The 25142-nt window shown below is 45.6% G+C and overlaps 1 protein-coding gene across 1 annotated transcript in view; it reads left to right on the top strand.

Moving 5' to 3' along the window:
• Positions 1 to 25142, top strand: part of TRABD2B (TraB domain containing 2B) — a 540364-nt gene that overhangs the window by 304632 nt on the left and 210590 nt on the right. The window contains exon 4 of the mRNA XM_006126436.4: positions 24424 to 24598. Coding sequence (XP_006126498.2) covers positions 24424 to 24598 — 175 coding nt within the window. The remainder of the gene's footprint in view (positions 1 to 24423; positions 24599 to 25142) is intronic.

The raw sequence follows: 25142 nt of genomic DNA, 5'->3' as shown, positions 1-25142 counted from the left end.
GACCTTAGAGGCTCAGTGATAAGTTGGCCAGGGTCAAAAACAAGTGGCATAATCAGGAGTAGAATCAAGGTGAGTAGATAGCCTGTCTTACCTTTTCACCACTTTAAAACAATACAATCTCTCCAGCAATATATCCATGCTCCAGAGAGCAGTTTGCCATTGTTCCCATTGATTGCAGTGACATATAGGAACTCTGTGTCAATAAATCGCAGATATCTGCAATTGACCTGCATTTTAGACTAGCGAGGAAGAGAATTTTTTTTTTTTAAAGTTCTTCTCCTTGCAAATTCTAGGATCAAATACTAAGTTAAAAACATGCCATTCCACCTCAGGGGAAACAATAAAGGTTCTAAGCAACCTCTCTAGCCAGAGTACCACAGAGCAGTTAGATTAGACCAGTGTTTCTCAACCTTTTTTTTTATAAAGTATCCCTTTTTTTAAAAAAAAAATTATAAGTAACTTCAGTACCTACGGTTTTCAGACACAAAATGTTTTCTACCCTTGCAACACATTTGTTTAAACAACTTAATCGTAGCCGGGCAGGCAATGAAATTTTTGGATGTAAAAATTACAAAAATAATAAAACTCTGTAAAACTTAAAACAAAAATTCAGTTTTTTCCAAATTTCAGTTACGTTGATGTATCCCCTCCAGCCCCCTCCTCCCCCCCTCCGACTTCACTGGTTGAGAAACACTGGATTAGACCACTTACAAGCCGAGGAAATTTAAAATTCCGTAAAATACTTCAGGCTACATAGCAAAATGTTGTCAGTGGCAGAACTCTTGTTGACTTGACTGGGGACAGAATCAGGCCCAGTAAGTCTTTTTTTCAGATTATTTTTTTTAAAGGCAGCTTTAGATTTCATGAAAGACAAAAATATGCCCTTTGAACTACTCAGCATAGCTCCAAAGTTTGTTCTGGTTTGGTGTGTTTTTTTTCCAGGATGCATGGAAATGCCATGTGATCTGGCTACCAAATTAGATTAGCCTTTATGAAGTATGTATAAAACATATCCTTTTTCTGGAGCACAAAGGATTCTTGGCTTGACTGTAAGCAGTGTGGTTTCTGATGAACTGATAAGTTTGCAACCCTACCCAGGATGTTATGTACAGAACATGATAGGCCCACAAGTAGAAAAAGACTGTACATTCCAAAAGCACAAATATCATTACTTACATTTCTGGGTAAATACAATATCTCCTTATCCTGGTGGTAGAACTGTCAGCCTTCTTGGAAGATGGCACCATTCTTCTGTGATATCTGTCAACTGGGGCACCATTTCAGAGCTTCAGGCTAGTCTGTGCAGCTGGTACCAGACAAAGTACACTGTGAAATGTCACATGGAAACAAAACATTGTTGGAGTGAATGGTTTGGGGTGTAGGACACTAGGTATAAATTAATATCCGAGCGCAGTAATTCAGCTAGCTAACATTTGCAGGTCATGCTGCCACGCAGAATAATAATTTACCCAAGATTTAGTTCCAGCCTGAAAGATGCATGTAGGATTTTTTGAGAGATCTGTTTTACAGAGGAAGGATGAGCCAATGGTTAGGACAATGGAAATGTGGGTTCAGGTTCCTGATCCTTCTTGCATGTGCTTGAACAGGTCATTCAGGGTATGTCTAGACTGCATCCCTCTGTCAGCAAAGGGATGCAGATTAGGCAGGTCGACATTGCAAATGAGGCAGGGATTTAAATATCCGGCACCTAATTTGCATAAAAATGGCCGCAGCGTTTTGCCGACTCAGCACTTTGTCGGCAAAAAGCGGCAGTCTAGAGGAGGATCTGTCGAGAAAGCAAGCCTTTTTCGATAGATCCCTTATGCCTCCTGCAAGGAGGTTTACAGGATCTGTCAAAAAAGCCTTTTTTTTCTTGCCATAGCCTCCTCTAGGCTGCCGCTTTTTGCTGACAAAGTGCTGAGTTGGCAAAATGTGGCTGCCATTTTTATGCAAATTAGGCACAGGATATTTAAATCCCTGCCTCATTTGCAAAGTCAACCTACCTAATCTGCATCCCTCTGCCCACAGAGGGGTGCAGTCTAGACATACCCTCAGTGTCTCAGCTCCGCAAGGGGGATTAGAACTTTGCTACCTCCCGGGGTTGTTGTGAAGTTAAATGCATTCAAGTGCCTGCTGGCAATGCAAGCCCTAAGTGCCTTCTGTAGCTATGGGCCAGGTGATCAGATGGTGTAAATTGGCAAAGTTGTGCTGAATTGAATGGTGCTATGCCAGTGTAGACCAGCTGGAGCTCAGGGTATTAAAGGTTCCAGGTGGGTAGCTTTCCATCTTACCGGATCAATTCATAACACAGCTGTCTTTGACTGCTGAAACTCATGCTGATGCACCTTTGGATGGGGGAATGGCTTGGCTGAAGACAGCTAGCTGAAGAAGGTGTTCTAATATCTTGAATACTGTGTACATACTGTGTATAGATGTGGTCTCCTCACCTCAAAAAAGATATTTTGGCCTTGGAAAGGGTTCAGAAAAGGGCAACTAAAATGATTAGGGGTTTGGAAAGGATCCATACAAAGAGAGGCTAAAGCGACTGGGACTTTTCAGTTTAGAAAAGAGGAGACTGAGGGGGGATATGATAGAGGTATATAAAATCATGAGTGGTGTGGAGAGGGCCAATAAAGAAAAGTTATTTATTAGTTCCCATAATAGAAGAACTAGAGGACACCAAATGAAATTAATGGGTAGCAGGTTTAAAACTAATAAAAGAAAGTTCTTCACACAGCGTATAGTCAACCTGTGGAACTCCTTGCCAGAGGAGGCTGTGAAGGCTAGGACTAGAACAGAGTTTAAAGAGAAGCTAGATAATTTCATGGAGGTTAGGTCCATAAAAGGCTATTAGCCAGGGGATAGAAATGGTGTCCCTGGCCTCTATTTGTCAGAGGCTGCAGAGGGATGGCAAGAGACAACTCGGTTGATCATTGTCTTCGGTCCATCCTCTCTGGGGCATCTGATGCTGGCCGCTGTTGGCAGACAGGCTACTGGGCTAGATGGACCTTTGGTCTGACCCAGTACGGCCATTCTTATGTTCTTAATAGTACGGCCATTATTGCCACATAAGTGGGTGCTAGACAACAAACTTTCTCCTTTTGAAACTTGGATTCAACCCTGCATCACTGGGCAGCATCTGGAATAAACTGAAGTATCCCCAGCACAAAAGCACACTGCGCCTTGTCAGTGCCAGCAGACACAGCTGCCAACAGGAATGGAAGAGCAGAGGGTACTCTCTGTTCGTACTGAGTGCATTGGCCAGACAGATGGATGGCAGAATGGGAGTGCATGCTGCATTTGGGAATCAGGTTGATTCGACAGAGCTGGATGAGAGAACCCGTACAGAATACTCCTCATTAGAGCCCTGCCAATGCACTCAGATCTGCTTGATATCTGTAGCTGTGGATGCAGATATCCGCGACTCATTTTTGTGGATACAGCTGCAAAAGCGAATGCTAATTTTGTGTCTAGAACCCCGCACATTGGTGGATATCTGCTTTATATCTGCAGGAATCTGTATCCGCTGCTGTAGATGCAGATAGCCATGGCTTGTTTTACGGGTGTGGGTACAAATTTTGTATTTCCACAGAGCTTTACTCATTATTGCCCTGCCGCATGTCAGTACATTCAAATGAGACCCTTGCGTTCCCCGCCACTAAATAAATCCACTGCCATTTTTTTAAATCCATTCTTTTTAAAGGGGAATAACTCCAAACCCTGTTGGCTCTCTGCATAGCCAATCACAGTCTCTCCCTGTTCATAACTCCTTAATTAAACTGAATAAACCACAGTAGGTCCAACCTTATTCAGTTAGACTGTGACACAGAAGTTGAGAGATTTATGCCGGACAGTCTGGGCGGAGAGTCAAAGCGATACTGAAATGAAAATACTATAAATGTAGAGATGGGGAAGGAGTGTTCTGCTTTTTGGCCAGGCTTTATTTTTTCCCTTTATGGAAGAATGCTGTGATATTCAAGCAGGGGTAGCCCCACCAGATTAGATCAACAACTGTCTTGTTGATTATCCTTTTTCACAATGTGCTCAACCACAAACACTTCAGAAGAAGGCGCAGAAAAAACTTTTTTTGTCATGATCCAGTTGAAGAAAATTGTTGATTCTGAGACCCAATGTAATTTGACTGGAGTGGGGGCTCTGGGATGGGGCTGAGGAGGAGAGATTTGGGGTATAAGAGAGGGCTCCGGCTTTGGGGGAGTCAGGGCAGGGGCAGGAGGGACTTACCTCAAGCAGCTCCCGGTCAGTGGTGCACGGGGGTGCTAGGGCACCTCTCCTGGCATCTCATACCAGCTGCACCCCAGAAGAAGCCAGCAGCAAGTTCCCAGCCAATGGGGGTGCAGAGCTAGTGCTCAGGGTAGGGGCAGCACACGGAGTCCTGTGCGTTCTCCCCTTACCCCGACGTAGGAACTGGGCCTGCTGCCGGCCGCTTCTGGGGCACAGCGCAGTCTGCGGTGCCAGGAGAGACAGGGAGCTGCCTTCACCCCCCCCACAGCTCACCCGATCCCCCCGCAGCAATGATACCCAGCTCCCAACATTCCACCCCCCGAGTCCTGGGGCATGACACCTAGTTTGAAAACACCTGCATTAAGCTATTTGACTTCAGTGGTATCCTATAAGGGGGAGTTCCACCAGTGAACTATGTATGAATTTAACTATGGGTTAATGGCCAATGTGGTAACTTATTGGCTACGTCTACACTGGCATGGTTTTCCGGAAATGCTTTTAACAGAAAAGTTTTCTGTTAAAAGCATTTTCGGAAAAGCACGTCTAGATTGGCAGGATGCTTTTCCACAAAAGCACTTTTTGAGGAAAAGCGTCCGTGGCCAATCTAGATGCAGTTTTCCGCAAAAAAGCCCCAATCGCCATTTTCGCGATTGGGGCTTTTTTGCAAAAACAGTACTGTGCTGTTTACACTGGCCCTCTTGCGCAAATGATTTGCGCAAGAGGACTTTTGCCCGAATGGGAGCAGCACAGTATTTCCGCAAGAACACTGACGATCTTACATGAGAGCGTCAGTGTTCTTGCGGAAATTCAACTTGCCAGTCTAGACAAGGCCAGTATGTATGAATTTAAGCATCCAAGAATTCCTTTAGTCCATTTGAAATGGATTGCTTCTCAGGGTAATTGGATTTTTCTTTGCTCTCGTATTGAGAGAGGCTACATAGGAGGGCCTCCTTATTATTTTGTCTACCTTTCTATCCAACCCCCATCATTGGCTTCCTTTTTTGCCCTGGATTCCATTTCTACGTCACCTCATCCCTCCTCAGAAGTCTTCTGACTTTCTGCCCTCCTCCATTCTCAGCCTCCCTCTCTTGTGTCCTCCTCTTGGGCCGTGTTGAAGCTGGACCGCTTGTGAGTCCCCGTTTCTGCACTGCTTTTTGGCACCAGTTTTGGTTAAACTAGATCCCACTGGATACTGAGGTGTGACATGCCTGGGCTGCTTTATTGAGATGGCAACTCAGCAATCATAATTGATGTGTATGTAGAACCTTTACACACTGTGCACCGTACCAGGCCTGATCACAAGCCCTTTGAACTCAATGAGGCATCTTTCCAGTGACTTGAACGGGTGTACGATTAGCCCTGCATTGTGCAGCAACTCAGTGGGAGAAGCCTGCCCCTTGTGTAGTGCATGTAGCACAACTGCATGCTCCTGAACAATAATAATTAATATCTAGCTCTTCTATGGCCACGTCCATCTGCAGATCGCAATGCGCTTTATGAAAGAGGTTGGTATCATTATCCCCATTTCACAGCTGGGAAAACTGAGGCACTATGATGTGTCTTGCCCTTCAAGCCAGTGGCAGAAATGGAAAGCCTGAGTCCAGGGCTGTATCTACTACATCACACAGCCCTCCAATTACATTTCCCTACAATCTGGCCCAGAAAATTTCCCTCCAATCTGGCCCAGAAAATTTGTTTTAAACCGCTACTGTGGCAGCCATCACTGTGCACCGAAGTGAGCTGACAGATTTTTGGGGCCCCGGGACAAGGGGAGGGGCTGGCTCTGTGGTCCTGGAAGGGGCGGGGCCTTGGGTGGAAAAGGTGGGGTTGGAACTGCCGGCTCTCAGCTCCACCTGGACCGTGACATCATCCTCCCCCAAGTACAGTCCAGAGTGCACCACCTGGAGCTCTCCTGCATGGTGTGTGGGGTTCCTTTTGAATCACCAACCTCCAGAGAAGTTGCCCTCTTTGTCTGCGGAGGCCCTACCGTGCCTCTCCCCCACCCCCCTCACACCCATCCAATTAGGGCCTGGGAGCGGGGGGAAGCGCACAAAGTTTCCTCTGCCCTGCCCCCGCCCTGCAAGGAGCACATGGCCCTTAGAAGCGCCACGCCCTCCTGGCAGGGCGGGAGGAGACTTTGCAAGCTGCCCCGCCCCCCAAGCCCTGATTGACCTGGGGGTAGAAGGAGAAACGTGCAACGTCTCCTCCCACCGCCAGGGGCATGGACGCCTAGGGGGAATCTTGAGGGGGGAAGAAGTCTTCACACTCTCCTCCACCCCCAGACCCATCATGGTCTGTGGGTGGGGAAGCAGGGAAGTATCCTGGCCCCGCCCCTTCCACTTGAGGCTCCGCCCCTTCCGGTGTGGCCCAGGCCCCAGTAAAAAATTATTCCCCCCCCCCCGATCTAGATCATCCCTGACAGATGTCTGCTTTTAAATATCTCCCATGTCACATCAAAGGAGTCTGCCCCCTCTATCCCAAGAGGAAAGCTGCGGCGTGTCACTTTCCAACTCGCTGGGTGTCTGCAAATCACTTGGTTGCGATACGTATCCCTGGAGCAACGTTCTCTGAGCATCCTGCATTTCACCTGCCCTTGGAGACAGAAGGGTCCTAAGAATTCTAATCGCGTCATTCACTTGCCTCTGTGCCAATGCTGGAGAAACACCATGGCGTGTCTGGCTCGCTTCCAAAGCGAGTCAGTGAACCTGTAAATACAAACCGCACGGCTGAAGCCATTAGGTGACGTGTTGAATGATAAGCAGGCCCCTGATGCGTCTAAGGCATGGAGCTTTATGGAGGCGAAAGAAAATAAATCTGCTGCATGCCACGTGGGAAGCTATTGAAATGGGGCTGTTGGGAGCCATCTAATCACCTTCCGGGCTGAGGAGTGTAGATGAGCTATCATGGCCCCTTGTCTTTCCTTCGGAAGAGATTGCTCTTTCCAATGAAGCTCTGCCCAGAGCACTCCTGGGCGCCCCACGAGTTGACCCAAAGGAGCTGTGTTCCAGACAAAAATCAGTCCTGCAGCCCTTGTGCAGGTCTTCAGGCCAGCTGAAGCCAGGAGGTCACCCATGATCGGGCCATTATGTCTGGTCACCAGAAAAGCTGATCTGAATTGTGACATGATTGTTCGCACCAGTTCATGCTCCTGGGTGTGAGAGAACACCAGCTTGCTGCATCCTTCCGCACTCTGGGGCAGGAAAGAAAAGAAAGTTCTTCTTCACACAGCGTGTAGTCAACCTGTGGAACTCCTTGCCAGAGGAGGCTGTGAAAGCTAGGACTATAATAGAGTTTAAAGAGAAGCTAAATCATTTCATGGAGGTTAGGTCCATAAAAGACTGTTAGCCAGGGGATAAAATGGTGTCCTTGGCCTCTGTTTATCAGAGGCTGGAGAGAGATGGCAGGAGGCAAATTGCTTGATCATTGTCTTCGGTCAACCCTCTCTGGGGCACCTGGTGCTGGCCACTGTCGGCAGACAGGATACTGGTCTAGAAGGACCTTTGGTCTGACCCAGTACGGCCGTTCTTATGTTCTTATGACACTTTTAGGAAAATCTTCTGCTCCACTGTGTGCATGAACCACAATTTTGGATCCTCAGATCTTCCGACTTTTTAGGCTTTGGGAACAAGACCCCAGATTGAGAGCCAAACGTTCGCAAAAGGCTGCTAATTTTCACAATGGGTCAAACCAAAACACCAGCTATCTAAACAATCTCAAACTCTGGCCCAGGGCCAGGCATGTCGTTTTTTGGACATTTGGATCCAACATTTTGCAGGTTGGGTTCCGTTTATTTTGAATAGCTCTGGTCCAGAAAAAACAAACACGAGCACCAAATTTTTTTCATGGGGATAAAAACTGCGTGATTCAAAATGGTCATCCCAGAAATGGTGGAAAACCATTTATTTTGTTTTTTTGAAACCTTTCATAACAATGGAGTTTCAAAACTTGGAAACCAGAATGCATTTATCCATTCAATATTCATGTAGTTGGAGACATTTTGATCGGCTCTGCTTAGCTACAGGGGAGCAAAGGATAAAAGAGGTGCTGTAAAGAGAACAAGGGCTTGACTATTACAGTGGGTTTGCTAGTACAGGTTGAACCTCTCTGGTCTGGCAACACCCATGGTCCAGCATGATTTTAGTTAGCCAGATGTCTACTTATCATGGATGTGGCCAAGTTTCCCGCCGTCCCATAAAGTTTGTTTACCACCACCAGTCCTGGCCCTCAATGTTCTGTGTTGTTATTTAGCTCTGATTTACCCCTACATGTCTTCTAAGAGCCCAGCAAGCAATGGAAGTGTTGGTAACGCTGCTAGACAATATTGACCTCCCATGGTTAGGCAAATTCTCTGGTTGGCACTGGTTGGGTCCCAAGGGTATTGGACTAGAGAGGTTCACCCTGTATATCAATACTGATATAACTAGTGGAGTTTTTCAGATAGTATAGATAAACCTATTATTTTTATGGGTTTTTTTGTTTTGTGTTGTTGCCGGGTAGTTTTCTTGGTTAGAGTGTGTGTGTAGTATTTTGGAGTGTGGGTGTATTGTTTTTTCCCCACACACACACCTAGCCAACATAGCCAGGCTGGTAAAACTTTTGAGTAGACCAAAATTCAGTGTAAGATGTCCTCGGAATCCAAAAACATCTGTCAGTCCTGTGTCAACTGCTGCAAAGCGTTTGAACAGTTCCTGGCTTTTAAGGTGCTGTTTTTATGAAGTTGGCCTTGGAAGGACTTATTTAATCCTACTTGTTCAAGGGAAATGGGAAGGACTTGTTTGTTTTTTAACTCTATTGTAGCTTAACGATGGGAGATGCTGTTTCTCTTTTGTATTGTAGCCAGAGGACATTTTTGTGACCTCATTATAAAAAATAAAGCATTTGACTTCCCTGACTTGGCAGGATTAGAATTCAAGCATTCCACAAGAACTCCCACATGCTACTTGAACACCATAGGTCAGATCCTCATTGAATGTAAATCAATGTAACTCTGTTACAGTCAATGAAGCTACACTGTCTTACACCAATTGAGAATTTGGTGATGGCTAGATTTTAATCAGTGGGAAGGGTGCATTTGTGTATAGACTAAGGTCAAATCCTGGATGGATTTATATGTTATACAATTCTACCTTGCACAGAAACTGGTTGCCTTGATCTGCCCTGCGGTAATGACATTGGTCTCATTTGGAAAGGGAATCACAACCCTATTTTAATGGGGTTGCCACGGTTGGTTTAGGGATTTGGAATGGGTCCCCTATGAAGAGAGATTAAAAAGACTTGGACTTTTCAGCTTAGAAAAGAGGAGACTGAGGGAGATATGATAGAGGTCTATAAAATTATGACTGGTGTGGAAAAGGGAATAAGGAAAAGATATTTACTTAGTCCCACAACATAAGAACTCGGAGTCACCAAATGAAATTAGTAGGCAGCAGGTTTAAAACAAACAAAAGGAAGTTTTTCTTCACTCAGTGCACAGTCAGCCTGTGGAACTCCTTGCCAGAGGATGTTGTGAAGACTAGGACTTTAACAGGGTTCAGAAAAGAGCTAGATAGATTCATGAAGGTTAGGTCAATCAATGGCTATTAGCCAGGATGTCCCTTGCCTCTGTTTGTCTGGAAATGAGTAACAGGAGAGGGATCCCGTGAGGATTACCTTTTGTGCTCCCTCCCTCTGGGGCATCTGGCATTGGCCACTGTCGGCAGACAGGACACTGGGCTAGGTGAAACTTTGGTCTGACCCAGTATGGCCGTTCTTATGGGTTAGATGTGCTTGTGATAAGGGCCCAAGCTCAAGCCACATGGTCCGAGCCCTGTTTCAGCCCTGGACACCAGGGTTCAAGTTATAGGTCCCCTTCCTGAGGTCGAAACCCCTGGGTTTGGACTTTGACCTGGCTGTCTGGGATGGTGGGGCTCGTAATTTCGCTTCCCACTTGCTTGGGGTAGAGGGCTTAGGGCAGGGTCCGGCTTCGGCCCTTCCTCTTGGGATCATGTCATAACTTTTGTTGTCAGAAGGGGGTCACAGTGCAATGAATATAAGAATGGCCGTACTGGGTCAGACAAAAGGTCCATCCAGCCCAGTATCCTGTCTGCCAACAGTGGCCAATGCCAGATGCCACAGAGGGAGTGAACTCAACAGGTAATGATCAAGCGATCTCTCTCCTGCCATCCATCTCCACCCTCTGACAAACAGAGGCTGGGGACACCATTCCTTACCCATCCTGGCTAATAGCCATTAATGGACTTAACCTCCATGAATTTATCTAGTTCTCTTTAAAACCCTCTGGCAAGGAGTTCCACAGATTGACTATGCGCTGTGTGAAGAAGAACTTCCTTTTATTTGTTTTAAACCTGCTGCCCATTAATTTCATTTGGTGACCCCTCGTTCTTATATGATGGGAACAAGTAAATAACTTTTCCTTATTCACTTTCTCCACACCACTCATGATTGTATATACTGTTCTTATGTTCAGTCCAGATGCAAAAACTCTCACAGCTTAATCAAGCAGCAGAGGCTCCTAGAAGGCCAGAGAGAGAGCTGGGCTAGTCCTGTTGCAGAGTTAATTCAGAGTCCATGCTTTGCTGGGGTGTTAAAGTCTACACTTCCTGAATCAAAATGTCAGGGCCTCAAATCCACCAGGTCAGAGTTTGGAAGAGGAACCCAAATTGGGTGCTGAAACTTGCAAAAGGCTCATAACTTTCCTCATGGCTCAAACCAATGTACCAGATTTGAGTAATCTTCTTTTGACTGGGTGGAGTACATTTGGATATAGGTTTTCAGTGCTGTTGTTGCACTAATCTAGAATTCCTCCTAACCTTCACTGGGAACTTTGCTTTTTGTGGAATTTGACAGACCTCTTACAAACTGTATCTTTTGGGTTACGCTTTTTGGAGGGGGGGGGGGTTAAATCACGTTTCTAATGCTTTCGAAACATCCAGGCTGGCCACAAACATTGCAAAAATATAAGAATGGCCATGCTGGGTCTTCGACCATGGCCCAATGCCAAGTGCTTCAAAAGGAATGGATAGAACAGGGCCATGTGAAGCAATCAATCTCCTTTCATCCAGGCCTGTTTTCTGGCAGTTGGAGGTTTAGGGACACCCAGAGCATGGAGTTTGCATCCCTGACCATCTTGACTAAAAGCCATTGATGGACCTGTCCTCTGTGAACTTCCCTAATCCTTTTTTTTAACCTAGTTATACTTTCAGCTGTCACAGCATCCCCAGGCAGTGAGTTCCACAGGTTGACTGAGCGTTGTGTGAAGAGGCGCTTCTTTATATACTGTCTGCCTGTACAAAACAGATATATATATATATATAAGCCACATGGCCATTTGCCCTCAAGCACAGACAACACCTACTCATGAAAAACCATCCCAACCAGCTGTTCTCCCAGTTTGTAGCAGAGAGTGAAATGGAAAATACCTTTTGAAAAAAGAATGAAAGGTTTTAATATACCACACGCACACAGAAGAGGGGAAAATAGGGCTGGCCACAAGCTCCTGGCTTTATTGCCACGCTCTTTCCTTTGATCAGGATCCTCAGTTGGGCGTCTTGGCAGCTCCAAGGCGCTGGTTTTAGTGTCGGAATAGCAGAAACGTTTTGTCAAAGGAAACAAAGGGTTTGGAAGAAAAATAGAAAGACATGAACTTTTCCATATGTTTGCAGCTGGCAAGGGTTTGCCTCGACAGTCCCAACTTTGGGGGCTTTCAGGGGATATTAGTAAGCATTAGGGGTTACCCTCAAAACTGAAACCTAACCTTCGAGTTGCATATCCTGGAGGCTTGTCATCCTTATTCAATTAATACCTGGATCCCAATAATCCGGCCCTAAGTATACACTGCATACTTGGGTGACGCTTGTAGAAAGAGGCTACGCTCATTCTGACTGTGTTTTGTTAAGCCTTCTTTAATCAAAACACTCATTCAGATAGGGAGGCCGGCTGCATATTTTGGCATCGCTACCAAAGAGGGAGAAAGGGCGGGGGGGGATGTTGATTTCTTTTTCCTTTAAGTGCTCGGAAAGTGACTATTTAACTGATGTGGAAAAACAAATAGAAAACATACATGGAGGGCAGGACTTCGCCGAGATTCACTGAATATCTTTGAACAGCGATAAACACCCCATGCGCCCCAAGTGTTTGCGAGACGCATGGCTAGTGTCTGCAACCATTCGCCCTCCTCCTACCACGCCGCACGCATAAATTCCTAACAGTGAGGAAGGGCAGAAGGAGGTTGGTTCTGGTGTCCAGTCAGAGCCGAAGTGGCAGAAGGCTTTCTGCAGACCTGCTAACGTCACAGCCCCAACTCTGAGGAAGCCAGCTGCTCAGTTCGGGCCACCTCTGCTGGGGTGGAGCACCACTGACGTTGCTGGTGCTTAGTGGAGGTCCCAGCCGATACTCATCCAGGGCTGTTCCAGAGATATAGGCCTGTTGGGGTTTTGGAAGCATCTCTGTATCTCTGGAATCACTGGCGGAGGGGGGAATTGGCCTGTCAGGTCTGTCACGTTTCAGTCCTGGAGAAGGAGTAATTGAGCCTGGAGTTCCTTCCCCAGTGCTTGCTGCCCTCAGCGTTCTTAGCTATGGTAGAAGCGACAAGGAGTCCTGTGGCACCTTATAAACTACAGCCATATTGGAGCATAAGCTTTCGTGGGCAAAGGCCCACTTCGTCAGATGCATGTCATGCATCTGAAGAAGTGGGTCTTTGCCCACAAAAGCTTATGCTGCAATACATCTGTTAGTCTATAAGGTGCCACAGGACTCCTTGTCGCTTTTGCAGATCCAGATGAACATGGCTACTCCCCTGATACTTAGCTATGGTAGAGATTTATAAATCAAGATGCTTCAAGGCCACCAACAGTCTAGACGAGATGAGAGAGGCCACCTAGTGGCTGTCACACAGGCCTCCTGAGCTCGGAACCAGCCACGGACACAGGTTCGTCGTCCCAGTGTTTCCCTCCCCTCTTCCCGCCGCACATAGCTCCTCCTCCATTCCCCTCCTTCTTTTGTCTTTCTAAGAACATAAGAATGGCCATACTGGGTCAGACCAAAGGTCCATCTAGCCCAGTGTCCTGTCTTCCAACAGTGGCCAATGCCAGATGCCCCAGAGGGAGTGAACAGAACAGGTGATCATCATGTGATCTCTCCCCTGTCACCCATTTCCAGCCCCCTGACAAACAGAGGTTAGTGACACTATTCCTTCCCATCCTGGCTAACAAGTTAATGGACTCATCCTCCATTAACTTATCTAGTTATTTTTTGAACTCTGTTAAAAGTCCTGGTCTTCACAACATCCTCTGGCAAAGAGTTCCACAGGTTGACTGCAAAAAAACACTTCCTTTTGTTTGTCTTTCTTACTCCTTCCTGCCCCTTCTGTATCCTTCCTCCCATTGGGGCCTGGGCCACATGAGGATCATGGGAGATATACCTATCTCATAGAATTGGAAGGGACCTTGAGAGGTCATCAAGTCCAGTCCCCTGCCCTCACGGCAAGACCAAGTACCATCCCTGACAGATTTGCCCCAGCACCTTAAATGGCCTCAAGGACTGAGCTCACAACCCTGGGTTTAGTAAGCTAAATGCTCAAACCACTGAGCTATTCCTCCCTTGGAGCCTTTTCATTTTCTTCCTCCCACCTTGTTTCTTCCTGGCACTGCTTGTCTCCAAGGAAAAGGGACACAGGCCGCCTACTGTTGCCATGTACCACAGAGAGCAAGTCCGGCCTCCTGCTACTTTTCAGCTGATCAGGTATGGGAGGAAGAGCCGTCTTCGCTAAGGAAGCAGAAAAGACTGCACATCAGCCCCTGGCTACTAGAATTTGTTCCTTCAGCCTCATGCAAGTGTAAGTCAGCCTGCGGCTCACAATGAATTTGATATGCGTGGTCTCAATTGCAGCACCAAGAGGAGAAGCGAGCTGCCCAAGGTCCCATCGCTAGGAGTGGAACCCTGGTTTTATGACTTCCCTGCCATTCCCAATTGCTGAGGCCGTTTTGTGACCGGAGGAGGAGGCAGGTGCCCTGGTGCCTTGCAGTGCCTTCAAAAAGTAGATTCTCACTGAGCATCAGCAAAGGGCAGGATGGAAAAACGATTGCAGGGCTGGAAATGCTGACTGAGTCCAAACCGCAACACCACTTCCTGCCGTGCTCCCTCCCTGGAGCGGGGCTTGGGACAGCTTGGCCTCGGACAAGGTGGACATTCCAGGGTAGACGTTCACAGGAGAGTTATTTGTTTTCCTGACACTTCTCCCACTGAACATGGCCGCTTTGTGACTGAACAGAATGAAGGCTCTACCCTGAGCTGGGTGGGAGGGTGGGAATGAAATCCGACGAGTAAGGCCGTGAATGTGTTTTAATAGTTTGAGATTTCTGGCCCATGCGAGTCCCAGGACAGATTTATGCCTCATGTTAAGGCTCCTGTAAACCTCTCCCACAGCCTGCCTGCCAGAAGATCTCCCTGGTGGGATCAAGCTGGCTTAACACTTCCTGGCTGTGCCCTCTTCCCTTTCCAGCATGCCCTGCCTGAGCACTAGACACCTCCCCACTCAGAGCTGTCTCCAGTTCTCCACAGCTTTGCTCTTTGTTTAACCACTTACAGCTGTGCAAAGTGGGTATGAAAAGCCGCCCTCCAAACAGACCTATAGGATGGGGCCTGGTCCGGCATCTAAACTGTGGCCAGTGCCAAATGCTTGAGGGGCAAGAACCCCACACCAGGCAGATGTGGGGAATTGAACCCCATTCTGCTTCAGAGCGAGCCGATTTTGCCCTGAGTGAGATGAAGGAGTAACAGAGCTCATTTCTCCACCTTCGCATAGAAAACCCTTTCACATACCTGCCAGGCTTCCGGGGTTTTATTTTTTCCGTTAGAATCAGCAACAAATGGAAGACTCGTTTGGCTGGTGGCAGGACGATAATCTACCCACCACTGTACATCGCTCCTTGACGGTTTCCTCTTTCTCCATTTGGTGTAATGACCCAGGTGTTGAGCTGCTCGGAAGCCACCGGCTTTGGACCATGCCAAATTAATTAGCTGCCTCTTTTCTTGGCTCCTGAGAGCCCTGGTGGAAGGAAACTCAAGGCTCCTGGAGCAGAAACTGTTGAGTCAGCAGCAGTCATTTCAGCAACCACAATCCCATGTCAGCTTTATCCTTCTCTTAGCTCCTCTGATGCTCCCAGTTTATTCGGCATGTGCTAGCGGAATTCTTCTCATTACGGTAACCATAGATTGTTCAGCCAGATGTGAGAAATGTCCATAAATCAGCAGAGAACAGGTGTCTCCCAAGTCTAAGTAGTATATTTTGTAGCACTGGAATAAAAAAGCAATTCCCTGTTGACCTTTGTTAGCAGTAGAGTCCCTTCCCCTGTATACAGGACTATGTAGCACTTTAAAGACTAACAAGATGGTTTATTAGGTGATGAGCTTTTGTGGGCCAGACCCACTTCCTCAGATCAAATAGTGGAAGAAAATTATCACAACCATATATTATACCAAAGGATACAATTAAAAAAAAATGAACACATATAGTGGGTCTGGCCCATGAAAGCTCATCACCTATTAAACCATCTTGTTAGTCTTTAAAGTGCTACATAGTCCTGTTTTTTGTTTCAGCTGCACCAGACTAACATGGCTACATTTCTACCACTATTCCCCTGTATAGGCCATGATAAACCTGTCTTAAATAACAAGTAGTCCTGTAGCACCTTAGAGACTAACCAAAATATATAGAATCATAGACTCTTAGGGTATGTCTACACTACATGCCTCTGTCGGCAGAGGCATGTAGATTTGTTTGTTCAGCAAAGGTAAATGAAGCCGCGATTTAAATGATCGCGGCTTCATTTACATTTACATGGCTGCCGCGCTGAGCCGACAAACAGCTGCTCAGCTGTTTGTCGGCTCACCGCTAGTCTGGACGTTCCCCCTGTCGACATCAAAGCCCTTTGTCGGCAGCCCCGGTAAACTTCATTCCACGAGGAATAACGGGGCTGCCGACAAAGGGCTGTGATGTCGACAGGGGGAACGTCCAGACTAGTGCGCGAGCTGACAAACAGCTGATCAGCTGTTTGTCGGCTCAGCGCGGCAGCCATGTAAATGTAAATGAAGCCGCGATCATTTAAATCGCGGCTTCATTTGCCTTTGCTGATCTGTCTAATCTACATGCCTCTGCCGACAGAGGCATGTAGTCTAGACACAGCCTTAGGGTTGGAAGAGACCTCATGAGCTTTCATGGGTAAAACCCACTTCATCAGATGAATTGGGGGTGGAAATAGCAGAAACCAAGATAGATAGATAGATAGATAGATAGATAGATAGATAGATAGATAGATAGATAGATAGATAGATAGATAGATAGATAGATAGATAGATAGATAGATAGATATAACAGCAGAAAAAGTACCTGTCAATTGTAGAATCCATGTTCATGAGGCTAATTAAGTGAGCTGGATGTGTCCCATTCATAGCTTTTGATGTGAAAATGCCAATGTTAAACGCAAGAGAAATTGTGTCAGATTTGAAGATGAATTCTAGTTCTACAGACTCTCTCTATCATTGCCCAGTGAAATTCCTTTGTAGGAGAATGGCTACTTTTAAATCCATGATTGAGTGACCTATAATGTTCCCCTATAGGTTTTTGTGTGTCATTTCTGATGTCTGGTTTGTGTCCAGATTTGTGGACTTCTCGTTGCTTTTAAAGTCACTAACACGACTACACCTCTGAGACTTTTTAACGTCTTAAATGTCCTGCCTTTGCTGAAAAACATTGGTATAAACTAAGGGCAGCTCAGCTGGGCTCAGTTCGAATCTCACATACTATGGCGGGCTGGCAGACTTTAGAACTCCCCTTAACGTCTTGAGAACCCTGTTTGAGCATCATCGTCAGTTCTTGTGATTTTAATCTAAAGTCTCCCGGTGGCTGGTGTTTTACTTACGGCTCCGGATTTCAATAAAGCAAAATTCTAGCCTCTATGGTTGCAGAGAAAAGCTAGGCAATGTGAAGTATAAAGGCTCAAAACCCAAGGCCAATCAAAGTGGATGATCTTTAAAAAAATCTCACTCTTGTTTAAGGGCTTGACTCGTGATTTTTTCATCTCACCAGCTTGGCAAGACTGTTTATGGGCACAGGGCTCTTCTGACATGTCCTGTCAATTGAGAAAGGATGGTCTTGTGGTTTTAGACCCTGCATTCGACCTCAGGAGTTCCATGCCATGGACTTTCTTTGATCTGGGGCATGTGGGATACTGCATGAGTTCTCAGTTTAGACTGTGATATGTTTGGAACAAGTACCTTACCTATTCTGTGTGTGTGAGAGAAAGTGTGTGTATATATATATATATGTAGTGGCCCAATAATGGGAATTAGAATTTTGAACCCTACCTGCAAGTTAACTAGGATTAGTGCTTGTGATGGGGTGTGCTCACAGAAGTCCCTTGGGGGTTGTCCCCTAATGTGCTGATCATGCCACTCACACCCTCCTTTTCTCTCTCTGGGGCTCCCCACTACCATGTCCTGCTGGGCCAGATCCTCTGGTTTCCCCTAGACCAGGCACAAAGTTGAGGTAACTACCCCCACCCCTGAAGAGCAATGCAGACTCTGAACCACTTCAGCTCTCTGTGGATGCAGTTACAGGGCTCAGCACACAGGAAACCAACTCCCAAATGGGACCAAATGAAACTATAAATAAATCCATCTTTCTCTGCATTCAAGTTTTACAGAATGAAAATGTATCATGTAATCTCCCTTTATGAAAGAGAGAGATGCACAGTGGTTGTTTCCCCTTAGTAACAATTATTTAAACTAGGCCTGTTAGTAATCAAAAGTGTTTTAATTAAATACAAATACTAGGATTTAAGTGGTTGCAAGTGAAAAAACAGATCAAAGTAAACTGCTACATTAAGATGAAAAGAAAATGAATAACTAGCTCTACTTCACAACATCTACGTCCATACTGCACCTGAAAAAATGAGGAAGAATGGCTCTTGTACAAGAGGGGGTTTTGTGCAAAAAGGAGCCATCTACACAACTCCTTTTTTCACAAAAGCCTTTTGCGCAAGAGCGGTCCCATATTAATTATAAAAATGAAGTGTGGCAATATGCTAATCCACACTTAATTTGCATAAGCTTTTGTGTAAGAGAGGTGCAGTATAGACGTAGCCTAAGAAACTTACTTCATGCAGAATCTTACTTTAAAGAGCTGTTCTTATTTCAAGCATAATCTTCAGGTCAAAGACAAAGATTTTTACTCTGTCTTGAGTCTCTGCCCTCTTTGCAGAGCCATGACAAGGGTGGGGCAAGTGGGACACTTGCCCCAGGCTCAGTACATTTACATAATTAAAAATTAGAAAGTTAAAATATTATTTCATTTATATCTTTACTATCATCTATTTGCGATCTCAATATATGTGCAATTAATATGTGCAATGAATAAAATTAATATGAAAAATTAATAATTTTATCATGGGGAGGGGCAGTTCAGTAGCTTGCCCCAAGCACAGAAAACCTTAGTTTCGGCTCTGCCTCTTTGTACCATTTTAGGGTGTGCCAGGCCATTTCCAAGGCAGAGTCACCTGGCCTGGGGAGGAATCTGTGTTTGACTTTTTTGCCAGTATTGCCAACTTGTGTTCCCTGTAAGCTGCAGGGCAGCACCGCTTCACAACCCCACCCAGTCAGTCAGCGCCATGCATGGAGCCCTGAGCCTCTGACTGGGTGGGGCTAATTAAACACCTCTGAAGATGTGCCACGCAGCTCAGTGAACACAACGTCAGGTGCCAACCTCAGGAAAGGGACTGTGAAGTCTGCATAGTGCAAACCTAACCAGCTGTGACACTGGGATGTCTTCAGTCAGGTTTCTCTGTTTTAACGTGGAGGTAACTGAGCAGAATTTGAGGGGTCCCTGTAACATATTCTTATCTCGTCCTCATCCTCCCAAATCACAAATAGAATAAAGCTTGATGGGTCCCACCTCTTCTTCACCCCACCAGTCACACCAAAAGCTCAAACCAGACCAAATACGGATGCCCAATATCCAGGGCGCGACAAATCCGTTTATCTACTTGCCCGTGGCGAGGAGATTTCAGCCAGTTGCCCCATTCACCGGCAGTACAAACATGCGCAGTGAGGGTCTGGCACATGCGCGGTGCGGGGCTGGCGAGTGGATTTTGTCGCGGTTTTTCGAGTCCTGCCGATACCTGTGCAAGCGTTTGGGCTGAAGTCATCTATGACTTTAAAAAGACCTGACTCTGGTTTCATTCTTACTGGTGCAAGGCTATGGTCCTGAATGGAGCTAGTCCATATTGAGTAACTAGAGCACGGGCCAAATAGGATGTAAGTGTTTTGGGAAACAGAGCTATCTGTAGCTTGTCATAAATAGTGAAAATTGCACCATTCTGGTGTCTGCTGGACCTCATCTTGATTTCACAATGGTGTCAGTCATGAAAGGGCAGTCAATAAGGGTGTTATTCAGGGATAAGGGAGATCAGAAACAGTCATTTCTGTTGTGGCAGGGGGGAAAACTAACTGGGATTGTAAAAGGCCTATAAGTATAGAGTGGTTCTGCTTTGTTTGATTCACCCACAAATTTGACTTGAAATGTCTGCACTTACACGTGTCCGAGAGAATTGTTTTCAGGCAGATTTGGTCAATCACTGATTCTTTGGGTGAGTCTAAAACTTCTCTAACCATTTAAAAAAATGCCCCTGGGAAAAAAGGTATTTCGGGGCTTAGAACAGCTCCATTGTGTTATGTCAAGAGCTAGACCGTTACCCCTCTCTGTGTTTTGCTTCCTGTAGGATGTTTTCTCTCAGCAGGATTGCACGGTGGTGTTGTGGAGATCAACATGACATGCTTTACTAAGTTGTGGCGTTTTACAGCTCTTCATGCAGGCAGCTGTCATAGAACCATCTTCAGATAACATTTACAGTCATTCAGACCTATAATCTGGGGAACTTCTTTAACCTGGACCTCTTTCTACTTCCTTACATCTGAGTTATGTCTAGAATTTGTGGCAGAATGCTACAGTTCAATTGTTCCCATTGTACAGATGGGTAACTGTGGCACAGGGAGACTAAGGGTGCATCTACACTGCAACCTTAGCGCGAAACAAGATACGCAATTTTTTCTACGCAAATTGCGTATCTTATTTCAATTCTATTTCGGAATAGGCTACAGCCTCTCACTGAGTTACGAACGAGTTACAGACCAAACACTGGGCCATAATTTGAAGTGTCCATAACTCGGACCCCATTGAGTTACATGGTGACCGTGCTGCTCATAAGCGTGAATCGCGTTTGTAACTCGGGGACTGCTTCGGTTGTAAATGCAAGCGGTTGTAACTCGACCATTCGCAACTCAGGTACTGGCTGTATTTTGAAATTTGGTGCGTCTACACAGCGCCAAAATTGAAAATAACACACTATTTCGAGACATCCCTTATTCCTCCTGGAACAAGGTTTACAGGGATGCCAAGACAGCGGGTCCCCTATATTTCACAATAGCGGACTCATTCAAAAGATGCAAGATAGCTATTATAAAATGTGCAGTGCAGACGTACCCTAAGTGTCTTGTCCAAAAATCACACAGGAAATCTACGATGATCAGGGACTTACGCATAGGTCATCTAAGGACAGGTCTATGTCTGCACTGCACCTCGCATCTTTTGAATGAGTCTGTTATTGTGAAATATAGCAGACCCGCTGTCTTGGCATCCCTGTAAACCTTGTTCCAGGAGGGATAAGGGATGTCTCAAAATAGTGTGTTATTTCCACTTATGTTGGCAAAACTTTTGTCGCTCAGATGTGTGAAGAAAACATACCCTGAGTGACTTAAGTTTTGTCAGCATAAGCGCTTGTGCACAGCACTATGTCAGTAGGAGATGTTCTCTGGCCAGCATAACACGACAACATCAGTGGTCTTACAGCAGCGTAACTGGATCAGAGTAACTGTGCCACTGTAAAATTGTAAGTGTAAATGTGGCCTGGATCTCAGATTAGTGTCCTAGCCATTGGAACGTTCTTCCTCTTTCTTTCCTAAACTTCCCACTGACTTCCGTGTTGCAGGTTCCTGTCAACAGAACCCTAGAACCAAATTCTTACGTACATGAGTAACTTTATCTGTGGGCCTCCTGACTGGGAGTGTTCATCTGGGTAGAATTATATATCTAGTTTAGGGCTTGTCTACCCGCAAAAATTAATCTGGAATAAAGTAGGGTGTGAATTAGACTGAAATAAATATTCATGAAAAATTACAGCCTGGACTACACTAAAGGGGAAAGTTGAATTATGATACGCAACTCTGGCTATGTACTTAACGTAGCTGCAGTCGATATATCTTAAATCGTGTTTTTGAGCCATCCACACAGCAGGAGATCAATGGGAGCAAATGCTCCCGTCAACTTCCCTTAATCCTTATGACGAGCAGGACTATCACTGCCAACGGGCTGCCCTCTCAGTTTGAATAAGCCGGTCTTCATTAGACCCACTAATTTGAATGCTAGAAGATCAACCTCCGGATGGGTCGATCCTCTCCATAGTGTAGACAAGCCCTACATGAGTGGACATTCTGACTCTAGAAGAAGAGGGTTTTGTTCCCCTTCAGTACCAACTTTGTATTCAGCTGGCTACAAAAACCGCCTTGGTCAAAGGTTCCAAAATTATCACATGCTGCTCTTCGGTTGTACCAAATTCTGATGCCCACCCCAAATCAGCAGGACTGCAAGGAGGCTGAATGCTTAGCAAAGAGGCTTCATATTCACTTTCCACTCCGCTCCTGCAGAGAGCGTTCTCTCCACATGATGCTTGCCAGTGAGTTCCCTGAATATCTAAATGCTTCTTGAGTAGATTAATAGTAGGGTTCTAACCTGAGACTTTTATCAGCAGTCACTGCTATATAAAGCTACCAACACATCTTGCTTAGTTAGTAGCACTAGTAGGTTGTTTCCTTTTAGCAACTCAGCCAGTAGTGGGGGTGGCGACATATTAAACATGCTCCACTAGGTGGTGATGTATATAATTCATCTCAAAATTTTTAAAGAACGTCTTTCATGGAGGGGGAAAGGAGAATGAAAACATCAGGCCTTCCAGGGAACACTTAACAGGAGGGCATCAAATCCCCCTGCTGAATTCTTGAGGTTGCACTTTTACAATAACAATCTGAAAAAAAATTAACTCCCGGCGACGGTTAACAGCTTGCTAATTGCATGCAACTGTTTCTTGAGTTTCTGATCCCTGTCTGGTGGTTAAGCAGGCAAAAAGCCTTCATAAATCAGCAGAAGCAGCTGCCTCCTTCGAGCCAGGCATGGTGTATGTCACAAACTGTAGAAAGGAACTGAGCTATTGGAAGAAGTGGAGATGATTAATGGAGTAGCCGTTGAGGTTCGGCGAGTGCTTGCACTGCTGTATAGCGCTATGCACGCTTCAATCGTTTATCTTCTCTCCTCCTGCTACCCCCCTCCCTTTCCCAAGCAAGGGGGCAGTTATGCGAAATGTGGTGGCCATTAGACTAATTTACAAGGTGCTTAAAGACCCGGCATGGTGTTGCCATTGTTGACTCTTAAATATGTCCCTTCCTAGTGTTCTTTGGGAGGAGAATGGAAATGGATTCTGGAAATCCAATGCCAGATCCGAAAGGACTGCTCTGGCTTCCACAAATGCTTTCCTGCTCAGGAGGAGAAAAATCAGTGTCCCTTTGGCGTACAGCGGTTGATCGGTTTATTGTTATGCAGAGCAGGCATCTCAGTGAGCAAAGGATAGGAGAAGGACAAGCCAGGAGCAAAACAATTAAATGCAATTAACAAGGCAATGTGTCTTGATTCTAGTAGACTGGGTTGTAGCTGGCTCTATGCAGATGGGGTGGGAATATGGTGCAGATAACTTTCTTTTTGACCCAGAGCTTCATATAATTTCCATCCCTGTGTTTTCTGGACTGGTGGAGAAGGTGAGCTCCAGCAACAAAGCTAGCCTTGCTATGGTGGTGTGGTGAGGGTGGTCCACCATCCTACATCGCTGGTCCTATATTCATATTTTGCAAGGGCCACTGATCTAGAGGTATCCTACCTCATTGCAGAATAAAGCTCTGTCTGCTTCTATAGAGCCTTCATTTCCTTTGGGAAGTGAATGGAGAAGATTTTTCCACTCCTAGGTGCTGGGCCTCCAGACATCCTTAGACCTGCTGAGATATAATTTCATTGTCCAATTCAGTGTCTAAAAGCTCCTGCACTGCTGGCTATGGTCCAGCGTCCTGATGCTCATTAAATATGGACCCTTGATGTACAAGGAAATACAAAGGCTTGTAGAATTTATGTAGAACCAATTGATTTTGGGCTTTCCTTTACAGCAGATACTGTGCAGAGTGCCAAGTGCGGAATGGCTATGATTTACTCAAACATCGTCCCAGGGATAGGAATCTGTGATTGGCTTTCCTCTTTCCTTGGGATTCGAAGTGGATGTGCCTTTTGCTCTTGTAACCAGAAGCTTCTCCCCCCCCCCCCCCGCCGCCTTTAACATCCCTAGATAATTTCTCAAACCCAACATGAAACGAGTCTCGTTTTGAAATCCAGAGACGTTCTGTTAATTTTTTTGGTCCTGTTCTTTAGTTTTCAGTTTCATGCTCTCTCTCTCTCTGCACCTCACAGATCAGTCAAAATTCCAATATTAAAAAAATTATTGTGGAGTTTCCTGCAATCTCACAAGGTTTGCACACCTTGGATATGTCTACACTGCAACACTATCTCGAAATAACTAGTGCTATTCCGAAATAACGTGGTCTACGTCTACACAGCAGGCCATTATTTTGAAATAGAGACAAAATACTGTCAAGCTGGAGGACTTCTTACTCTGACTCCTGTAACCCTCATTGTACGAGGAGTAAGGGAAGTCGGAGGAAGAGTGCTCTATGTTGAAATAAGTGCCGTGTAGACACTCCCTATTTCAAAATAAGCTATTTTGAAATAAGCTATGCAATTGACGTAGCTCAATTTGCATAGCTTATTTCAAGTTAAGTCCTGCAGTGTAGATGCACCCCCTTGTGAGCAGTGCAAAGAAGTTTGGGCAGCTTAAGTAAGCTTGGGTTAAAATTTTGGATGCTTAGCAGAATGAACCCAATTCTTTATTCATGTTCTCCTGCCCCAAGCCTGCTTCCTTCAGCATATGTTTCTCTCTATCTCTCTCTGTATCTGACCCGCAGAATTTCTTTCCATTGCAGCTCCCCAATTTCATCAACACAACACTCCCTCCACATGAGCAAGTGACAGCTCAGGAGATAGACAGCTACTTCAGACAGGAGCTCATTTACAAGAGAAACGAGAGGATGGGGAAAAGAGTGATGACCCTTTTAAAAGAGAACACCGACAGGAGTTTCTTCTTCGCTTTTGGAGCAGGTAAGGAAGCAAATACCCTTGTGTGTTTCTTTACATGGACTATGCAATTGAAATCAATGGCTTTCAATAGGGGGTACATCACTGTAAAACTTGGCCTTCAGTTTGGAATTCTTCCTCTTGGGAATGTCTAAGGCAGAAGCTCTTCTCTCCATGACCTATTTCAGGCCCTGGCAGTGATGTGGATTGAAACATAAACTCTTTGCACTTCCACAATTTGTTTTAAATGCCAACATATGTTCACTTATTTTTCTCCCCTTGTTGTAAATCTGTTCATGTTTTAGAGTCAAGACATTCTTGGACTTTATTAGTAGATTTGATACATGCCAGGGTACATAGCAGCCTTCCAAATCATTGCAGAACATCTTCAGTGTTCCTTAGCATGCACGATCTGCTCCCAAAGGGACTCCATACAGAAAAGGTGCCCACGATAGCTTGTTACCGAGTACACCACTGCCCCTTTTTCTTTTTTAAACACAGTAGAAACTTTTCTAAGGTGTAAACATTTACCTTTCTAACGTCCAATTTAGCCAAGTCCTTAAGCACC

The sequence above is a fragment of the Pelodiscus sinensis genome, chromosome 9, assembly GCF_052426305.1.
Source record: "Pelodiscus sinensis isolate ZL-2025 chromosome 9, ASM5242630v1, whole genome shotgun sequence".
NCBI classification, from domain to species: domain Eukaryota; kingdom Metazoa; phylum Chordata; order Testudines; family Trionychidae; genus Pelodiscus; species Pelodiscus sinensis.
The sequence above is the reverse complement of the archived record's forward strand: the minus strand, read 5'-3'. Positions and strand labels throughout refer to the sequence as shown.